The following is a 22,743-nucleotide window of genomic DNA, read 5'->3' on the forward strand; positions in this document are numbered from 1 at the left end:
CCTTGTGCCATTAAGTCACATTACCAGCACTGGAGTTACCCATGTAATTATTTTTTTCTTTGGGTAAGCCTTTGGGGATAATCCAGTAAGGTTTACTGGATGTTGATGGCAGACTAGACGCGCATCGCTGGCCGCCATGTGGCAGTTGTAAAGGAAGTGCCGTCTTTGATCTCCTTCCCATGCTGATATAATTTTCTTAGCCTCCAGTTAGGTTGTAATTAAAAGCAAGCTCCAGCTAAGCGCCCAGCTAGACAGCGGGTTCTTGAACACAAAGCAGAGACTTGTAGCAAGAAGGAGAGTACAGTAGCGGCGAAGAATTAAATATGGACAGACTTGGTGCCATTGCGACCAAAGACAGACAAAGTTATGCCTCTTGATTAAGATCTCAGAGTGTGACCACTGCTACTATGCTCTTCTAAAAGCCACCAATAGGAGGATTACACAAAACTCGTATTAATGAAACGTAAACGAAACATGCTAATATAGAAAAAATATAAATATCTCTATTACCTTAAGATCAGTTTGAGGAAGTTGTCTGGTTTTTGTTCCCATTCTGCGCAAGCTTGGTTCACGCTGACTGTTAACAGAAGCAGAACATAGTCATTTTCTTTAATCACTGCTCTGTATTCTGTTCATTGTATAATCTGACAGAACACATAATCTTAGAATAATGCTGAAATGGCACTGTCTAAAACTGAATTCAGTGAGTGATTTTGTCTTGTTTATATATATATATATATATATATATATATATATATATATATATATATATATATATATATATATATATAAAAAGAAACTATGCTGTTAAAATTGACGTCTATGTAAACTGTCAGAGAAGCATGGCTCTTTTGCAATACGAATAATTTGCTGCTTCAGGCTTGGGCCTGGCACAAACATTTAGCGATGTTTGAATTATTGTGATGCCGAATCATTTATTTGGCATGAATTCTGCATGAATCGGAAGGCTATACAAACCACCCATCAAACCTTTTTACAATAATACGGACAGAAAATGATTTGAAACTTAGAACATGTGAACTGATTACATTATTATTACGTTTCCATTTGATCTAGTACATTTGTACTTTTTATTTATTTGATCCAAGTATGTGCCTATAGTGATAGTGATATAAATGTGTTAAAATGTTTACTTCTTTATTTTATTGTAATGGTTTCTCATGATACCAGAAGGTTTCTCTAAGACACAGTTTCCTGACCTTGTGCTGCACATTTTTGCGTTTTCCCTGCTCTAACACACTAACAAGCTTCAGCTAGTTCGGCTAGAACAGGGAAAACACTCAAATGTACTTCTCCAGGTCCGAAGTTGGGAACCTGAGCTCTAAGACATTAATGATCTGCAGGTTCATGTCCATTATGTTTTAATGGGAGTTTAATTAGACACACTCATACTCTGTAGATCACACGCTCTGATGTAATGTAAAGACTTTTTCTTTTTTTTTTTCTTTTTTTTGACATGGAGCTCTTTTATGAAGCAGCATGACTCTGATTTCTGTTTGAACTACACATTTTGCTCAACATCTTTTTGTGAGTGATTTGAATGAAGGCATGGAGAGAAAGAGATTCTGCCTTATCTATTTATAGTGCTGCAGTATTAACGCTGATGGAATTATACACGTTTTCAATCAGTTTCTGGCTGTAGGTCTTGGTGTTCTTTCTGCTAATGTAATCATGGAAAGCCTTTAAATATTGAACTATGTATTGAGTTTGGATTAACACTCATGATAAATTGTGGTTTTTTGTTTGTTTGTTTGTTTGTTTTTTTGGTGTTGTTGAATCATGAAGAATTTTTATATAATAATTTAAAAGGTTATTTGTTTTTAAACTGATAAAAAAAAAAGTTATGTTATTTTGATTGTGTATTCTGTATAGGTTTTTTAAATTGGCAAAAAGAACATGGATTTTTGTACTGCTCTGAAGTAGGATAGCTTGAAAAAAAAAGTTTAAATAAATGCTTGATTGTGGTTTTTGCAAACAAATGAGTTGTGTGGTGATGATGCTTTTAAAACTTCCCCTACTCTTCACCTCAACAGTGTAAGCAGTTAAACTGACAAAACTAGAATAAAGATTCCACAGTCACACTGAAACACAAGTCAACTACTCTGGTTTTTATTTTAATATGTGTCTGGCATATAAGTAAGGCAGTGTTATGATACGGTGTGATGCAAAGCAGAGCAACTGTTTGCACCACAAAGTTTCAGTGGGGTTTCTCCCTTCAGTCTCCTCTTCAGGAGGTGAAATGCATGCTCATTTGGGTTAAGGTCTGGTGATTGACTTGGCCAGTCTAAAACCTTCTACTTTTTCCCCTTGATTAAGTCCTTTGTTGAGTTGGCAGTGTGTTTTGGTTCATTATCTTGCAGCATGATAAAGTTCCTGCTGATTAATTTGGGTGCTTTTCCTCTGTAAGTTGGCAGACAAAATGTTCCTGTAAACATCCTAATTTATTCTTCTGCTACCTTCATGAGTTACATCATCAATAAAGTTTAGTGAGCCTGTTCCAGAAGCAACCATACAAGCCCAAGCCATGACACTACCTCCCCCATGTTTCTTTCTGAGCTTGTATGTTTTTTATCAATAGCAGATCCTTTCTTTGTCCACACTTTGCCTTTTTCATCACTTTGGTAGAGATTAATCTTTGTTCCAGAACCTTTGTGGCTCATCTCTGTATTTCCTTGTGAATTCCAATCTGGCTTTCCAAATCTTACTGCTGATGAGTGGTTTGTATTTTGTGGTATAGCCTCTATATTTCTGCTCTCCAAGTCTTCTTCAAACGGTGGATTATGATACTTTCACCCCTGCCCTGTGGAGATTGTTGGTTATGTCATTGACCCCTTGTTTTGGGGTTTTTCTTCACAGCTCTTACAATGTTTGTCATCAGTTGTTGTTTTCCTTGGCCAACCCATTCAGCGTCTGTTGCTCAGTACACCGCTGGTTTCTTTCTTTTTCAGGACACTCCAAATTGTAGACTTTTATGTCCAGTGCTTCTGCAATGCTCATGATTGATTTTTCCCTCTTTTTCAGCTTCAAAATGGTTTGCTTTTCTCCCATAGACAGCTCTCTGATCTTCGTGTTGGCTTAACCTTTTTAACAGCAAACGCAGTCTTCACAGGTGAAACTGAAGGCTAAAACCAAGAGTAGATGTTCAAAACTATTTCTTGTTTAAACAATCAATCTAACAGAACACACCTGGGTAACATTGGGGAATATGGCAAACCAGTTAAGGGGCGTTATTTATTTAATTATTAATCTGGAATGATATATTGACAGGAAATAATAATAATAAAAAAATATGGCCTAAGAAAGATTAAATAAAACTCGTAATAATGCAAGCAGAATACTAGAGTTGGGTACTCGATCCCGATCCTGGACTCGGTTAATTTTTTAGTGTACAGTCGAGTCCACGTCATGTGCAACATGGAAAGAAAGATAAAAATTTTTGAGAGAGAGGTGCCATCCAAAACCACACACTTACCAACTATATAGTAGACGAGATACATGTATTTTGTCTACTATATAGTAGGTAAGTATGCGGTTATGGACACAGCCCGAGTGACAAGAGCGAGAGAGTGACTGCTAGCTAGACCAAAACGCATTTCACCTCACACTACACTAAAGTGTAACACTGCTTCATAGTAGGTCAAAAATATACTACGCTGACGTGTAGCCCTGCTTCATCCATCCATCTTCTATACCGCTTGTCATTTCTTCAGGGTCACGGGGAAACCTGGAGCCTATCCCAGGAAGCATCGAGCACAAGCCGGGGTACACCCTGGACAGGGTGCACTTGGAGGTCAAATATAAACTACACTGAAGTGTAGCCCTGCTTCATAGGGGGTCAAAAATAAACTATGCTGAAGTGTAGCCTTGCTTCATAGGGGGTCAAAAATAAACTACGCTGAGAAAACGTATCGTTCTTGTGAGGTTAGTGTGTAGTCATATCATCCACCCCTAAACATTAGCATTTGCTGATTCCAGTCTTGAGTTTCACATAAAATCTGAAATGTACTTCTTAATGTAGTAAATATCATAACCCCTGCTGATAGGGTTTTTTTTATATATTTTTATTTTAGGAATTAAAATGAAAAAAGGTACAAGAACAGAGCTGTGTACAGAAATGAGTTTGTTGTCATTCATAGACAGATTAAAAGCAGTAATAAAGCATGAAGCTTGATGTTATGACATGCTGCTCTACTCTGTACTCTCTCCTCTCTCTCTCTCTCTCTCTCTCTCAGACTATATAACTGTGGGGGAGATGCATCAAATCATTGAAACCCTGGAGGACACAATATAGTGTGATATAATAAAACAGGTTCATTTGTATTTTCATACACTTGTAATTTAATGAAAGTTCTACATATACCTCTATATCTATTTTTGTCCTTTTAAACCATTTTTTAATAGGAAACTAGTTGAGGTGCTGCTGACATGAAATAAAAATTAAGTGGCAGTGGCAAAATGTAATAGTGGGATTTTTTGTTACGTTTATGTTTCCATCAGTTTGTGAAGGTTAAAATATTAATTTAACAGTTCAGTGTTTTCAATTGAATTACTTTCTGCACTCAACTCGGACTTAAGTCCAGCTCAGCCCCTTTTGGACTCGATTGGTTAAGGACTTGGTCTCGACTCGAACTCGACAAAGGTGGACTTGGACCCAACACTACAGAATACCCATGGGAAACCGCTATATCTATAGCCAGTACAAAAATGTAGAGAGGGTTAATTTAGCAGATTTGTTTTCTTTCTACAGTTTAATATCTGTACTGTCTTGCACAGCAAACTGCACATATCAGCACCTACAAAGCTACAAGTGTGTACACTGTAGTCTCTCAGGTGAATTTGCACCCAACTCTTTGCTCAGAGCCGCGTGTCTTGAGGATATTGTTATTTAGCTGGACACTAGATGGCACTAAACCTCCAGCATGCAAAGAGAAAACAGCTTCTAGCCTGGGGCGTCTGCTCATTTCCTCCCACCAGTTGAACGTTAATGTTCCACAGATGCTCCTGTACAGAGGAATAAGCTCGTTTCTGTTTCATATGCTTTTTTTTAAATGAGAGAGGATTCATGACCATCACAAGTGATTTAAGGATTCACCGGTCACAAGAATTCAGATGAATGTTATAAGTGACTTTTATATGTTTAAGAGTGTAGCATGTTGAAATGATGGCTTTCGGGAAGCTATTAAAGCCAGCATAATTAAAGCTTGCCAGTGCACTGGGATTGCTGAAAATAGACCTTCTGCTCTGTGAGATCTAGTTTCCTTGACAATGAGGTTGTGTGTGAAGTGATGAATAAGTGTCTTAGCCCCGACTGAAAAAGGAACTGATTAAGAGAATTTGTGCTGCAGAGAACCAAGTTTGATTTATTACTCCCTCTCTCTCTCCCTCTCGTTCTCTCTCACACACTCTTTTGTTCTCTCTCTCTCTCTCTCTCTCTCTCTCTCTCTCTCTCTCTCTCTCTCTCTCTCTCTCTCTCAATGCGTTCGTCTTTTTTTCCATCATTCACTCCTCTGTTTTCTTCAGCAGTGTGTCAAGATGGAGTGATCACATCAGCAGTGCCGCCAGAAGAGTTTACATCCAAACCTTTTGCACCTTTTGCTGGCTTTATTTGTAAACGTGCAGGATTTTACAATTAATAAAATAATGGGATATTAATTGATGCCACATTATATAATCCTAATCCTAATTCTAATCCTAATGCAATCCTAACTGAACCCTAAACCTAATCCTACAACGCAAGTACGGATATAGCTTCTTTCTTTTTTTTAATGGATTCTAGCCTAAAATTGGCATAAATCGTAATATATATAATTTCAAAGAATTGTTTTTTAGTACTCAGTAATGACTGAGTACATTACAGTTTACATTTATGTAGTCACCTCCAAATTTATTGGCACCCTGGTACAATTTTATTGTTCAAAATAAATATCATTGAAATTTTCCAGATAAAAATAGTAAAAATAATAATAATAATAATAATAATAATAATAATAATAATAATAATAATAAATACTTGCCTTTTATCTAATGATATATACTGTACAATTTGTATGACATTTCTTTTTAAAATAAAAAAATACTCTCAAAAACATGTATTTTGTAAAAGTCTGAAAGCATATTTAAATTTCTCCAGAAATTCTGTTTTTGCCATTGACTTTTATATTTACAGCAGTTAGCAGATGCCTTTATACAGAGCAATTTAGACTGTTGTTTTATAGTTTTGATCAAAAACATATTTACATTTATGATATTTAGCAGACATCCTTATACAGAGTGATTTACATTTATCTCATTCATACAACTGAGCAGTTGAGGGTTACTAGCTCAATAGTTCAAGATCTAGGAATACCACTGAGCTAAAATCCTGTTACAGGGGCAGTTAGTACAGACACAAGACAGGTTGGGTTCATGGATTCGTGTTTTTGGCACCAAATTCTGACCTTACCATCTGTGCGCCTCAGCAGAAATCGAGATGTATATTTAAGCATGTTATGTTCATTTTTTGCTCATTCCAATAATTCTGGACTTGACTGCTGTAGGCTTTGTGAAACAATAAGAGCTCATTGAAGTTAAGCTTACCATGTCAGATGAAACAATTCAATTCAATTTGATTTGTATAGCGCTTTTAACAATGGACATTGTCGCAAAGCAGCTTTACAGAAATATATAAACACACGATACAGATTTTAAGTGTGTGAATTTATCCCTATTGAGCAAGCCGGTGGTGACGGTGGCAAGGAAAAACTCCCTAAGATGAAATGAGGAAGAAACCTTGAGAGGAACCAGACTCAGAAGGGAACCTGTCCTCATCTGGGTAACAACGGATAGTGTGAAAGTAAAAGAAAGTTCGTTATGGTTATTACATGAAGTCTGTTTATTGAACTAATCCACTCTTCACCAAAGGAGACCTGAGTGCAAAACTGCACATGGTAATTGCAGTCCAAGTGGCACCATGCTAAGCAATCTCCAGGATGTAGCCTCCAGTTGATGAGAGCTCCATCCAGAAGCAGGGCATCAGGCAGGTCTTTAGAGCAGAAAGGGTCAGGATCACTGGCATCTCCATAAAATCATGTGTGGCTCAACAACATGGTCTCAATGTTTATTGTTATGGTATACTGCCCTGGAATTTTAGCGCAGTAAGGAGTATAATCAAGGGCGTAGATTTAGTTTGAACATTGGTGGGGTTGAAGTGTGGGTATGCTTCCAGATATTTTTTTAAATAAGAAAAATAATAAATACATTTTCAACAATAAGCTTTGTTATATGTGCAGTGTTATTGGATAATTTCTCTCTGCTTATCTATCTATCTATCTATCTATCTATCTATCTGTCTTTTACATGCCACTGTAGTCCTTTTGAAAGGGAAACACATACAGTAGTCAGCTCTTGCACAACTGTCAAGTTAACTTAATATGGCGCTTTTTACAATACCGATTGTAACAACTGTACACTTGGGATTAGGATACACTTACACATATTTACAGAACAGTGAATATGATTCTACAGTTCTGCTTGCGTCTCACAACCAGCAACAAATTGTAAGCTCACCAACTTCTTATCTAAGAGTTCCAACTTCTCTTGGTGGACATGAAAACTGTCACATAATTTTGTCTCTTTTGTGACATACTTGAGCGTAGCCAGGTTTTCAACTATCTAAGGGCACTAAAGCTCCTTTCTGCTTCAGAAGATGAGACTGGTACAACCAGGAGCAACCTGACCAGAGTTTCCACTTCACTGAAAAGGTCACGGACTTTCACTGACAAACTTTGTTTGCTGCCTCCATACTGGATCCATGTCTAAACATGTTCACTGAACTACAAGCAACTGGCTGTTGATCTCAGGATACTCACTACACACTGAATCAATTTATCCAGTGAGCAGAGTGTTCTCTAGTTTCTGCAGGGTCAGTATATCTTCCCGCTGAAAACGTTCATTGAGCTCTGCCTCAACAACATCAAGCGCCCAATTAAACTCATCTCTGTAATGCTATATTGCCGTTTATTTGCCGTATGTGCTTGCTTCTACCCTAAAACGCTTAGGTGGTTGTCTTAGTTCTGGGACTTTGATAGCCTCTACATTTACAGAATTCACAATCACAGTTGCTTGCTCAAAAAGACTTTGAAAGGCTTCTTCATTTCTTATGCCTTTCAAAACAGCCTGAACACAAGAAACAGCAACTTTCATGCCAGAGATAGTTTGTGTTTTTCTTTGGAAAGAAGTATTCAAACATTCCAACTCTCTAATCACAGTTCCTGCCCACACAAGACCCAGTAAGGGCTTGCCATTGAGAAACCGCTGGTGCAATCCATTGGCTGTGGCTGCACTAGGAGCATTGCTGTTTGACATTTTCTCTAAGGACATGAGTACCGAATCATACTGCTTGGGACCAGATATTATGGCTTGATGTCGTACTGTCCATCGTGTTGGACAGAGAAATTTTACAGTGCTTGAGATACCATGATCTGACATAGCAATCTGGTTAAACTTTTCTTTGAATTTACCACATAGGCTACATAGACTTCCTAGCTGATGCACCTAATCAAGACAATCTCTCAGCAGTTTTGAAGTTGTGCATGCCTTTTGAGTAACTAGGTTTACACAGTGAGCTCCCCAGTGCACATATAAAGATAAAGGCTGTTTCTTCCTAATTACGTCAACTGTGCGCCAGAGTATTTGCCAAACATACTGGCCTATAGTGGGCCCCAGCATGGAGCTGCGCAGTGAGGCCTATAGAGGGACAGCATGGGCCCTAGCATGGAGCTGCGCAGTGAGGCCTGTAGAGGGACAGCATGGGCCCCAGCATGGAGATGTGCAGTGAGGCCGAGAATGGGCCCCAGCATGGAGATGCGCAGTGAGGCCGAGAATGGGTCCCAGCATGGAGCTGCGCAGTGAGGCTTATAGTGGCAATAGATAATACATCTATTGCCATTTTTGCAAAACTTTCTCTTGTAGTTTCTGTCACTGCGTAAAATCCAATTAATTCCTCATGAGGAATCAAGTCGTGGTCAGCATAACGAAGACAAACAGACTCTTGCTTTGTGCCTGAGACATCTTGAGTTCCATCAACAATTGAGGCGAACTGAGTGACTGGAAGGGATTTAATTGTATCGGCTATTCCTGTGATGATGTCATTATTATGCTTGTATTACTTATGCTTTTATAATATTAATTATGCTTTTGTGCTAGCCACTTGTGACGGGCTGGATCAACTGTTGCCTTGCATTTTAGAAGTTGGGAAAAATTCCCTTCTCTTCATCATGACCTCTCAATGCAATATCTTGTCAAGCCAAATACTGAACATATCCTACATATTTTAACAATATATTTCTTGCTTCCTCCTGTTGTCTAGAAACAACTGAGGAGAGTCGTGAAGCTATGTTGTTTCCTGAGCATACACAGTTGTTGCATGGCAGTGGGAGTGACATTTAGCATGGGCTGTAAACTTTTCAACTGCCTTTTTCCAGTTCCTAAAGCCAGATCTACTCACAAAGGCAGGATCTAACTTAGAAGCAAGCATTATTTTCTTTGAGAGAACTTTTGCACAATAAAAGCATAAAACCTCTTTTAAAGTGGCACTGTAGTGCAGCCAGGGGGACATCTGAAACCATGTTTCCATCTGAAAATGTAACACTTAGTTTGCTCTACTCTCTACTACTATAAACTTGAGCTCGGGATGTGCGGGATGTGCTTTAAGCAAGTGTTGGTTTCTGAATCTTTAAATCCTTTGCTGTCCCTGTTGCCTGTGTTCAGCTGATCCCTAACATTAGCTTTACCCTGAAACTGACATGACAAGAGAACACTGTTACACACCAAATAACCAACTCCCTATTGTATAGAGTAGCAACTTGTAAATTGCATACAGTTTATCATTTCAAAAACTCTTCCCTATCACATAAATATGCTTAATTCGTACCTGCTCATCTGAAATTGCTGCTTGGTTCCCGTCCTCACCCTGTCCCTCACTGTGATATATACACATTACACAGTTTTAGCTAGTTTTATTGACACCTTTAACATCTCCATTGGTCCTTTCAGTAGTGTTGGTTTGCCTTTAGCTGACCAGATGTTCTTTCTCTAGTTCTTTCTTTTGGTCAAATCTCCTGCTACTTTCACCTCGGACCTGATATACGAACAAATCCCCTAAGACATACAACTAAAACAGCAAAAACTAGCAAAATATCAAACTACGTTGGCTACCGTCTACTCTAATCATTTTTTTTTTCTATTTGGCTATTTATTACACATTTTTGTTTATACTATTATTTTATTTTTTTTATTTGACCAAATAAACCTCAATAATGAAAAATAAATATCTTAACGATGTATACTCTTAAAGATGTGTATTGTATATTATCAAACATTCATCAATATTTCCATACCTGTCCCTGTTTTCTTACCTGCTCATTTGAAACAGCAGCCTGTTCCTCACTGTGATACACATAAGCCAAAACAACAACAACAACAAATGGCTGTTTCTATTGACAACTTTAAAATGAACTTGACTTACTATAAAGCTGTATACTGGAGTCTTTAAAACATTTTAAGACATTAAAGTATAGCCTAACGTTATGTAAAGCTGCTTTTGAAAATCATGATACAAATAAAAAAAAATTCCTATACTGTTTTTTTTTTATATATATCATCTTTACCTGATCAACTTTTCCTCCTCTCCCTCATGACTGCTCTACCCTGCTTGAATCTGAAATAAAATCATGTTCAAAGCTTATAGACCACATAGCTTTGTTAAATTTATGCATCATTTTTTATCAAAGTCTAATATCATAGCTGTGAAAATGTTGTTTTTTTGTTTTTTTTTAAAGAAAGTATAGGTTAAATATGAAATTAAAAGCGTCCGTTAATGAGTGAGTCATTTGAATCGTTCATTTAGCTGATTGGTTTAAAAACGCAGATTAATTCAGGAATGAAACAATCACCAGAATGTGTTGCTCAACGGTCCTGACCTGGCTTTGTTAGGAACTATTTTCTTTTGTAAAATAGCAAAAATATTGTGTATTGTATGTCACTTAACATTATGTTCTGGAAAACGACACTCTTGCTCCTGTGATACTGCTTAACTATAACTCTTCCAGTGTGAATAATCATGCTGTTGATAATTATGGGAACTATTTAAAAAAAATAAAATTCAAAAAGCTAACATAACAGAAGGCTGTTTGCACAAACTTTGTTATATTGATTGTTATGGCTGAACTGCAATGTGGAGTGTCGTTAGCTAGATTACACCTTCATATCATACCTTCTCTGGCTTCTCAGTGCATATTTCATTCTTTTTTTTCTGTCCCTCTTTGACCAGCAGTGCAAAACACTCTGCTGGACAGCACTTCTCTTCATTATGAGAGGTGCTGCCTGGGCTGCCCTGTCAAACAGCATCATAAAGCTCAGTCAGCCCTGTGCTGGTGAAAGTGCTAAAGAATAGTGGAATAGCGTTACCAATTTGTGCAATGGAGATGGATTTAAGTATTTTTGTCTGATTTTTTTATTATGACAAACTCGCATTCAATTCGCAACAAAAAATATAGTTAAAAAATTAAAAATTTTTTTTTTTTTTTTTTTTTTTTACATATATTTTCATGTAATCATGGTATGAATATGGAGGGGGGGGGGATTGCTAGATTCACACACACACACACACACACACACACACACACACACACTAACCACAAACTACGCCCCCTGAGCATATTAAAAGTGTACGTGAAGTGGCGCACTAGTCTGAAACACGTTTCTGTAGGCTAGTGCGTAAAGAGATTTGCGGAGCAGTGAAGCAGACAGAGGGGGCGGGGCTTCAGGGTGAGAGTAGACTACACTGAAAACACTGGTGGCATCATTAGGGAAGAGAATCTGCTACTGATCTGCTGCCATATTAACACTGTATAGCTGAAGATCACAGGAGTAATCGGTGAATTAATACTGTGGGGGTTTTTTTCTTCTTCCTTTTTTATTTTTTTATCCGTTTCTCATCTTCACCGCCTGCTCAAACCGCCACCCTGAAGTTCATTGTTGTGATCTTGGCCGCCGGGATGGTGGCATTTGTCGGAGCCGTAATCTGCATCATCGCCGCGGTGCACGGCGGCTCTCCCTCTCCCGCAGCCGCCGCCTCGACCGCCGCACAGCCTCTCGCCGATAATCAGTCCCTGACTGCGGGTTCGAGTGTCCTCACCTTTCCATCAGGCTCCGTGGCCCGGGCAGGACCGATGGACGCGCTCCATGGCAGCGGAGAGAGAAACAGCCCGGAGTCTCCAACCTTCTACGGGATCACCGGTGTGAGAACAGGAGGCGATGGCGGGGAGCAGCAGGTGGTAACAGTCAGCAGGCTGATCTGTACTCCGGTTCCGGCTGGAGAGTGCAGACCGAAAGGCTTCCAGGCGGACGATCAGTCTGTGTATGCGGGGGATCAGTCGGGGGATCTCCGCACCACAGCAGAAGAGCTCAGGCGCACCGTGGAGCAGCAGGAGGAAGAGATCCGCGCCGAGCAGCGCACTATCCGCGAGCTCACCGGGAGACTCTCTGTCTGCGAGAGCGGCACACACAGGAGCGAGGGCTTACGGGCTGGGAGGAGGGACAGCAGAGACGGACTCATGATGCAGGACGACGCAGGACCGCCTGCACTCACCGTCCGGGAACTGGAAAGAGCCATCATGCACATGAAGGAGCGCATCGAGAAACTGGAGGTACACAGACAAACAAGCTGTTCCTGGTGGGGTGTGTTTCACAAATTATTTCAAAAGACCAAGATGGTAAACACATAACAGCAGTTACACTGAATAAACTCGATGTAGCATTTACCTTAAACATTATATATATATATATATATATATATATATATATATATATATATATATATATATATATATATATATATATATATATAATATGTATATATGTGTATATATATATGTGTGTGTGTGTTATCTAGCACCCTGAAGAGTATGGAGGGTCCCTTAAAGATTATGGAAGAGTAGAAGGTCCCTTAAAGGGAATCTTAAAGTAGAACCCTTTTAGAAAGTTACCCTTCAAAGAACCCTTATAGAAGAATGGAGGAGGCATGTTACCAGACATTTTTAAAGTAAATGCTAGACATTTTAGTACTAAAATGTATATCCTCTATTCAATATTCATGAATGCAAACAGCCTAGTCTATGTGGCCTATATGTCGCCTAAGTGTAGCCTACAGGCATATAATCATGTATTTAATGTATTATATACAGAATTTCTTTTTTTTCTTTTTTAAATAATTCATTCATGTTCAGTAGGCGTTAAGATCTAATAATTATAATATAGAATTGCAATACTGTAAAATATAAATAATTAATTCTGTAAGGGGTGGACTGAAAGAGAAAAATGCAAAGACGCTGTTGTGTATATATAATATATTATAATGTACTTATATAAAAAGACAATAATGAAATTCTGGCTATGGGAAAAGAAAAGAATATAGTAACATGGGCACTGGATAAGTATCTGTAATGTCCTATACAGCATACTGTCCCAAATAATATGTAAAATAATAATAATAATAATAATAATAATAATAATAATAATAATAATAAGCACACCGAATTGTCTATACTCTCCTACTGTAGCATGCACTTACAGAGCTGTGTAAAACAATATTGCAAGTATTTTGTGCTATTTATGTTTCCAGTATAGAACTACAGGTAGCATTTTTTGTAAGTATACATGCTCTTGTCAGAGAATGCTCCCATCGTGATACAACAGGTGGCATGTTTTGATAGTTTGTCTTATTCCCAGAAAATGTCTCGCATTACATTATGTGAAGAAGTGATGCTTCTGCGTTGTGTTCTTCTTAGCACCTCTTTCACCCTACTGAAGCATCATGAATTTTATGAGCGCGCAACAGTGAAGTGCGCCTACGCAGGAACCCACGATAGATCGGACAATTTGTCAGAGCGCCGGCATTTATACACGCACGCGCACGCGCACATACACAGACGCACACGCACGCGCACACATACACAGAGAGAGTTCAGCAGAGCAGTAGTAGGATACAGATATGCGATCTCGTGCTGTGCAGATAATCACGCTTTTTTTCCCCCTTCTTCTTCTTTAAGTTCTCCTCCCCGCCGCTCCCCAGCACCTCATTTCTGCTCCGCTCGCGCGTCGTGGCCGCGGTGATTTACGGCTCTGCGCTAGAAACGCGCTGCTCTGATTGGCTGCAGCACGAGCGCTCGCGCCAGTTCCACGTTTGATCGCTGGAGTGCCGCAACGGTCATCAGCGCGCGCGTGCTCACGCCCCTCTTTTGCGTGATTAAACCTCGTTCGAAATCGATAACGTCAATAATGTTCCTCGCCATAAATGGAAAAGCTGCACGTGAGCATTGCATGATAGTAGGAGGCAAAAAAAAATAAAAATGGTGGAGTAATACATTATAGGTTACTGTAAGGATGCCAGGACAAGTGTAGCATCGGTTTTATTAACATTTTTACCACACTAATATACTGCTCGCTCGCATGGGTCGGAAGATGTATGAGTTCTGTAGCTGCTGCAGTGTAGAGTACTGTTATGCTTGCTGTCCACGGTCCAAACTGATGATGCAATGCGGTTGAACGTGAATATAAATGTGAAAATGCTCACCCAAAATGTACTAATCCCCTTTTCCCCATTTTTGATATGATCTTGATACCAGGCTCTGAGTATGGACGTGAAACTGATCCAATACTGACTTCCTGTCCAATCTTCTGTTGCTGTGCTATGTCAGACCTAATGGCATAATGTCATCCTTCTTTGAAACAAGCTCCACAGTGTCCTGCATTCCTATGCATGATTTGAGTCTCATCAGGCAGCATCACTACAACAACATGACAAATTCAATCTGAATTGGGTTGAAAAATAGATCAAAATCTATCCAGTAACAAGCCTGAGTTACAAGCCAGTATTATCTAACCTCAGTGCTCAGTGTGACTCAATGCATCCCTGCTCAAAATTCATTAATAATGCACACGTTTTCCTGTAGGCCGAAATGGCTCCACTGGCTCACAACCACACAGAGTCGGGGCAGAAAGGCAAAGGCAGTGTCTCGAGCACAATCGCGGTGCAGGGAGCCGCAGCACAGAGGAGAGTGGAGGATCTGGAGCGGGAGCTGAAGCGGAAGATGCAGGTGCTGGAAGAGGAGAGGAAAGCACTTCGCAAGGAAACCCAGAAACATCAGCAGCACATTGACCATGGACTGGACGCTGTCCACCAAAGAATCAGCAGCCTTGAACAAGGTGAGAGAGTGAGAATAAGTCAGATGAAGATTAAAGGAATGGTTATTTGAGTGAATGAACAAATGGTTGGATAGAAGGGTAGAATAAATCAGTGAAAAGAGAGGGAATTATATGAAAAGGATGAGAAATGAGAAATAGTAAAAGTGAGAAATCAAAAAGGTTAGTATGTTTGGGAGTTCAATTTCCACCTCTGCCCTGTGTGTGCAGAGTTTGCATGTTCTCCCTGTGCTTTGGGGGTTTCCTCTGGGTACTCTGGTTTCCTCCCCCAGTCCAAAGACATGCATTGTAGGCTGATTGGTATTTCCAAATTGTCTGGAGTGTGTGAGTGTGTGCGATTGTGCCCTGCGATGGGTTGGTACCTCGTCCAGGGTGTCCCTTGACTTGTGCCCCAAGTCCCTGGGGATAGTCTCTAGGCTCCCCGTGACCCTAGCGGTACAGAAAATGGATGAATGGATGGATTTTCTCATTGTATTTGTACAGTATTCAGCCCTAAAGCTGGAAACGTAAAGTTGGAAATATATTCAGAATGTGATCACTTTTGGAAAACATTTTGTGAAAAGGTTTTTATATCACAACATCTGATTGAAAGGTTTGAGTGCATATCTGTTCAATGTTTCGCCAGGACCAAGGGGCATGTCTTCATCAAGCACACTCCTCCAAAAACATTTAATCAAGTTTCATTGATTTCAATGATTTTGCATTTACTGATGTGCTCATATTTGCTAAGGAGAGAGTGTAGTGTTGCACCAATAAACATTTCATTAGTTCTGACATAAAGATCCCATGCTGTAAAACTGAACATAAATAATCAATAATACAATAAATAAATACTGATATGAAGTGGTTAAGGATCCTAGTTAGTGTTTAAATATGAACTAGACATACTGTGTCTTAGAAGGATAAATTAAAGAACTTGTAAATGTAACATGTGCATGTGCATAATTCAGCCGTTTCATATATCTTCCACCATGTGATAAAATTGTAACTTATTTTCATATTCACTACCAGTCTTATACATTTTCATATACACTACCAGCTTATTTTCATGTACACTACCAGTCCAAATTTCAGATCAGTTCATATTTGTTTCTTAAACAAATGTAAATAGTGAAGTTTTATTTATTTATCTATCTATCTATCTATCTATCTATCTATCTATCTATCTATCTATCTATCTATTTATTTATTTATTTATTTATTTATTTATTTTCTGAATCAAAATATATCAGAATGTATCAATAATAATTCCTATTCAAATTTCATTTAGATTGAATCATTTTTTCGTTTAGAATTTAAGAGAAGCAGTGAGGAGCTCAGCTTATTAAGAAACCTTAATAAAAGTCTCCTGGGTGAAATTCCATCATGAATAAACACATCACTTCATCATCAGATAATCTTATATCTATATTTATTTCATAGTGTTAAATAGTAAAACTGCAGAAAACCTTTCTATAAATAGTTGTCTGGTAGTCATTATTTGGGTGTGTGTGTGTGTGTGTGTGTGTGTGTGTGTGTTTCTCAGGTCAGTCTGAGAACAGGTTCCCGGAGGGTTACAGGCTCTCCTTTCCTCTGAGAACCAGCTCAATGTATGCTGTGGTGAAGCGAGCAATCCCTATACTCCACGCCCTTACTGTCTGCATGTGGCTCAGACCTGCACAGAGCATCCTGGGAACTGCAGTATCTTATGCCGTGTCACAGGACCCTCATGAGCTGATGCTGCAGCAGTTAGTCCATGGTCCTGTTGAGCTCATCATCAAAAATGAGGTATAAACCATGTTTTTTCTCCCAGGACCAATCACTTCCTCTCAGTCAATGTGAAAACATGTCTAATCATGCGTTGTCTGTTATGTTAGTATTAAAACATCATTTTATAATGTTTGCCAAAGACTTACACAACACAGCCTGTTTACTAACCAGCAAGGTTTTCCAGAATATTCCACTGATGTGCCGTGATGTGCTTAAACCGTCTATACAGGGTTTTTTTTTAATGGTTCTTCAACTGTGTTTTAGGATTCTTCATAGAACCGGTATGGGTTCCTTAATGGGTTCCCTCAATAGTTCTACATTGAACCTTTTTCAGAGTATATTGGAAAAGCCTTGACAGACTTTGTTGATTATCCTGCTTTACATGTAGCAGTTTGTAATTGTTTACAAATTTATCATTTATTCAAGCTTCCCAGAACATGTAGGTGTGTTTATATAACTATTATATAACTACCGATTTTATTTAAAATTATAATTATGATAGTCAGTGTTATTGAAACATATTGTAAATGTTTTACATGGTTAGTGTTGCTTCCAGTATTGTAATGTGTGTAGTACACGCTATCCCAGATCAGTACGAATGAGTATGTCACATGTATAGTTCTGACAATTTGCCCACAGCCTACACAACAGTCTAAACCCACTCAGCATCATTAAGTGGGTTGTTTACCCATTTCTTACTGTGATGATTGGTTCATGATTACAGCATCGCGCTTGTATTTTTCCTTACGTTCCTTTTCTTGTTGTTGCTGGCCTTTAAATCGGTAATTACGGTTCAAAAATGATGTTCTTTCTTTGATAGCTCTGCTAATGGTAAGAGCTTCCCTGCGACTGTACATCTTCAAAATAATAACATAATTGACATTCATGAGATTCACTCTCTGCCCCCTAGCCTCTCGTTATGATCAGCAGATCAGTATGAGAGAGTTTAAGCATACCCTAAAGCGATGTTGAGAGAAAGGATGCTGATGAAATATTCAAGAGTTGTTCCTTCCTCCTGTAGGTGGCACAGTTCTATCTGAACCTGACGGCGGCTTCTTGGCAGCATGTGTGTGTCAGCTGGAACAGGAGAGGAGGAGTGTGGCACGCCTACGTGGGAGGCAAGCTGAAAGGTGAGGGGAAGGACCTGGCAACCCGCCACTACATCCGTCCCGGAGGAACGCTCGTCCTGGGCCAGGAACAGGTGAGTCATACGCTGGCTGGTGATCAAGACGACCAGCTGAGCTGAGAACTGCACAGTTAGTTATATGCCCAGACATGAGAGCTATGCAGGTGTATATATTAATGTATAGAGGATTTACAGGCATTTTAAAAGAAGGATTGTATTCCTAATCAGAATTAGTGGTGTTCATATGGTGTTCACTCAACTTCACAAAATCAATCAGTAGTGAAAATAGAAAAAAATATATAGAACAGATATAGCTGGATTTCATTTTCACCTATAAGCGAGTGTGATTAGTTAGTGCTTTAGTTTTGCAGTCTTTATATGTTGCTGTTTTCACACTGCTAAATTTGGCCTGCCATTTGAAATAGGAAAATCTCAAGGTTCCAGGAAAGTCGGCTGATATAGCTGATACAGGCATGTTTCATCAAGTTACCATGAACATGGAGAAGTTTCTTGTGTCTTTTGGTTGTTCACGTGATGGAGCTTGGAATCCTTCAACTGACTGATGTTACTTAGATTGTGAGAAACATAAAAGTTCATTTTTGCTTCAGGCAAAGTGGGCAGGGATGCAGACATGACTCAGGATTTCCGTGCTATTTGATTTGAAATTCTATTTAAACCTTTAAATAAAACTTTAAAAAGTCAAAAAGAACAAAAGAAATGTTGCTTGGTTTTAAACAGAATCCTGACTGTTGTCTTCTCTTCTATGCAGAGTTCAATAGGTGGACTTCGTTTCGAGGCATCACGGGCTCTCATAGGTGACCTCTCTCAGTTTAACGTGTGGGACCGGCCGCTGACTCGTGCAGAGCTTTCTGCACTAGCCCACTGCAGCACAGGCATGCTGGGTAATGTAGTCCCTTGGACCAGCCGCGAGGTGGAAGTGTTCGGAGGGGTCACCAAGCAGCCGGCCGAGCACTGCAGTCATCACACTAGCATGCAGCAGTGAGGGGTTACATCAGGTCATGTGAGAAGAGGCTGGGGTGGTGGGTTTCTGAGACAAGGTCAGCTGAAAGGAGACTGGAAATGCTTGTGTGCAATGTCTGCTTGAACCAATTACTTAAACTCAAAATAGAAGAAAATAGTGAGTTATTATTTATTTTTTACCAGAAAGTTTTTTTTTTATGTTTTGGGAAAGAGACAGGATTTAGAACTTGTGAGATAAACATTCCATGTTCGTTTCTTTTTACTTTGATTTACTTTGATTGAGTTACATTCAGGCATTACATCAGTTTGTTTATTTCTTGCACTTTATATTTTTGTTATTCTTCATGTTGAAGATACAAATATTACATAATGAATATCTTCAGCTCACGAACAGAACCTAGTCCTGATTGCAATGCCTGTAGAAAGGGAAGATATGAAGGTATTTAAAATTAAAAGTAAAAATGCAATGCAATGTATACATTTCTGACAGGGGACAGGGGACATTATCCCCTGTTCAACTACTGGCAAATTTGGTTATTTATGTAAAAAAATCTCCAAGTTCACCCCACACCACCAGCTCCTGGATGCCCTGAAGTAATCACTAGGGAGGGGGCGCTCGAAGAAAGACACTCTATATCAAACAATTGCAAACAAAACACAGGTTTATGTATAATTTTTTTTTGTGAAATATAGGTGTGCAACAATTGTTGGCACTCTTTTAGTCAATGCTTTCTGCTACCTCCCTTTGCCAAGATAACAGCTCTGAGTCTTCTTCTATAATGCCTGATGAGGTTGGAGAATACATGGCAAGGGATCTGAGACCATTCCTCCATACAGAATCTCTCCAGATCCTTCACATTTCAAGGTCCATGCTGGTGGACTCTCCTCTCCAGTTCACCAAACAGGTTTTCTATGGGGTTCAAGTTAGGAGACTGGGATTCCCATGGAAAGATCTTGATTTTGTGGTCAGTAAACCATTCTTGTGTTGATTTTGATGTATGTTTTGGATCATTGTCCTGCTGGAAGATCCAACCACGGCCCATTTGAAGTTTTCTGGCAGAGGCAGTTAGGTTTTCATTTAATATCTGTTGATATTTGATTGAGTCCATGATGCCATGTATCCTAACAAAATGTCCAGGTCATCTGGCAGTAAAACAGCCCCAAAACATTAAAGAGCCACCATATTTAATCGTGGACATGAGATATTTTTCCACTCTGTGTGCGCCAAAACCACCACTGGTGTTTATTACCAAAAAGCTTTATTTTGGTTTCATCTGACCATCGAAATCGATCACATTTGATGTTCCAGTAGTGTCGGGCAAACTGAAGATGCTTGAGTATGTTTTTGGAAGAGAGTAGAGGATTTTTTCTTGAAACCCTTCCAAACAACTTGTGGTGATGTAGGTGACTAACTTTTGTTGGAGATTTTTTGGCCACTTAAACCATCCTCTTCACAGTGCGTTGAGACAATATAGACACACGTCCAATTCTAGGTTGATTCATAACATTTCCATTTGACTGGAAGTTCAAAATTATTGCCCTGATGGTGGAAATAGGCATTTTCAACGCTTGTGCTATTTTCTTATAGCCACATCCCATCTTGTGAAGCTCAACAAAGGTTTCCCACACATCACAGCTATATTCCTTGGTCTTATACCCCTGTGAAACAGGAAGTCAGGGTTGAACAATTTCCTGTTCCGAGTCACCCAGCTGTACTAAAATGTGTAAAAGATCAATGGGAATATACTTATACAAAATATTTCATGGGAAAATATCTCATATGAATTCACAGGGGTGCCAATAATTGTTACACACCTATATTTAACAAAGATATTTTTTATAAACCTATGTTGTGTTTGCAATTGTTTCATATCCATGAGAGCAGAGTATTATTGTGAATTGTTTTATCAAAATATTAAACAATAAAGACACATTTTCACAGCCTTCTTTGCTCATATTTACCAAGGGTGCTAATATTAGTGGAGGACACTGTATATAAAGATTTTGGTCATTTTTACATCTCAAATAATTCATTAATGGACTCAGTTAATTCCCAGCCGCTGATCATGACTTTATAGCAAACATTGTGTCTTTGCCCTTGACAAAACATTTAAAAGGTCTGATTTCCCGTTATCTTTCACAAGTCTAGTGTAGCTGAGCATGTTTGTGTCTGACAATACAGCACAAAGTTGTGTGGAATGAATAAAATACCCAGGGAATGAATACTTCCAATGTCACCCTGGATGAGTTGACGTTATATTCTTTGACTCACGTCTAAGGCTAAGTTTTTTAAACTACACTAATAATGGACCAATACCTTGGTTTAAAATCCTAAATTATTAAAACAAGATATAATACAGCTTAATGTCCATTTTTAAAATCCTTTTCCATGAAATTCTCTGGAGCTGCTCTTTATTAAGTAAATACAGTGAAGCTAATAGGAAAGTTACATACTTATATGATTGAGGAATGTTAACCTCAACCCACTTATGGAAGTATTGTATTTTATTTTCTGAGAAATCTTGGCTCAAACTGTTTTCCTACCTGACCTTCCATAAGGTCCATAAAACATTCCATAATCCATGATGTTTTGCATTTCTTTAAGCCGTTATTGTTGATATCTGTATGTTTAACTTTTGATAACTGTGATTAAAATCACATTCAATATGAAATGAGACCCCATAAGAAGTGTACCATGTAATATACCGTGTATCTCATGTATATATGTATATCTGATCAGAGTGTTATATCAGAGTGTGTTATTATTCTCTGAGTACAGAGACCAAGTGAGGTGGAAAGGTTCTGTTGAGGTGTCCGTACTGAAAATGAACACAGAGCACAAACGCCAGCAAACAATGGATTTGTTCCTGTTACAGTTGGACATGAAGCTGAGAAGATATATTAATATTGGTTTGCACATTTTCATGAGTGATATTTGAAAACGGCAGCAGCATGCAGTAGCACAAAGATGAAAATCTGACAGCTGAACTGAGAAGAACTATTGATCTATCATTTCTATCCACTGTTTATCTTCTTTAGAGTTCATTAAGGTCCAGTTGTTTGATACTGTTAACGTGGTACCTGTTATTTGTTTAAAGTTTGAACTTATGTGGTCACTGTGATGTCATGTACTTGGTGTATACATAAAAATAGCTCATGTTAAAAAGAAAAATGTTGCTTGCGTCGGAAGCTTTTTGCTTTTGATCTTTTTTCTATACTCTGCTTTGGAACTGGTTGCTTTCCTAAATTCTTCTCATTCTCATCTCTCACTCTCTCACTGTGTTATCCCATTGCGAGACTAACTCTGCAAAACATTTTACTATGAGGTGCAGAATTTATTTCACTCTTTTTTTTGTTGTTTTTCTTTCCTGTCATGGCCTTGGCTGTCTTAACAATGAAAGTGTCACACACGCTATATACTCTGCTTCTTACAATTTATCCTGTGGAACTGCTGGCGTTACTTAGCAACCACTCTTGCTACCCAGCAATAAACACAAGCATGAAACACTTTGCTCGGCTTAGGTCACATGGCATGCACACTAAAAACATGTGCTCATTTCACCAGCTTTATCACAGAGATGTTCTAAATAACACGACATCCAAATTTACAAAGCTATCTTTTGCTA

The 22,743-nt window shown here is 38.8% G+C and overlaps 1 protein-coding gene across 1 annotated transcript in view; it reads left to right on the forward strand.

Moving 5' to 3' along the window:
- The window catches only part of cbx6b (chromobox homolog 6b), a 30,791-nt gene extending 8,383 nt beyond the window's left edge, over positions 1-22,408 (forward strand). Inside the window, exons 6-10 of the mRNA XM_053677046.1 lie at positions 11,940-12,707; positions 15,012-15,264; positions 16,787-17,028; positions 18,032-18,211; positions 18,906-22,408. Coding sequence (XP_053533021.1) covers positions 11,940-12,707; positions 15,012-15,264; positions 16,787-17,028; positions 18,032-18,211; positions 18,906-19,139 — 1,677 coding nt within the window. The 3' untranslated portion in view covers positions 19,140-22,408. The remainder of the gene's footprint in view (positions 1-11,939; positions 12,708-15,011; positions 15,265-16,786; positions 17,029-18,031; positions 18,212-18,905) is intronic.
- Positions 22,409-22,743: the final 335 nt, after the last annotated feature.

Source organism: Ictalurus punctatus, chromosome 2 (genome assembly GCF_001660625.3).
Source record: "Ictalurus punctatus breed USDA103 chromosome 2, Coco_2.0, whole genome shotgun sequence".
Lineage (NCBI taxonomy): Eukaryota > Metazoa > Chordata > Actinopteri > Siluriformes > Ictaluridae > Ictalurus > Ictalurus punctatus.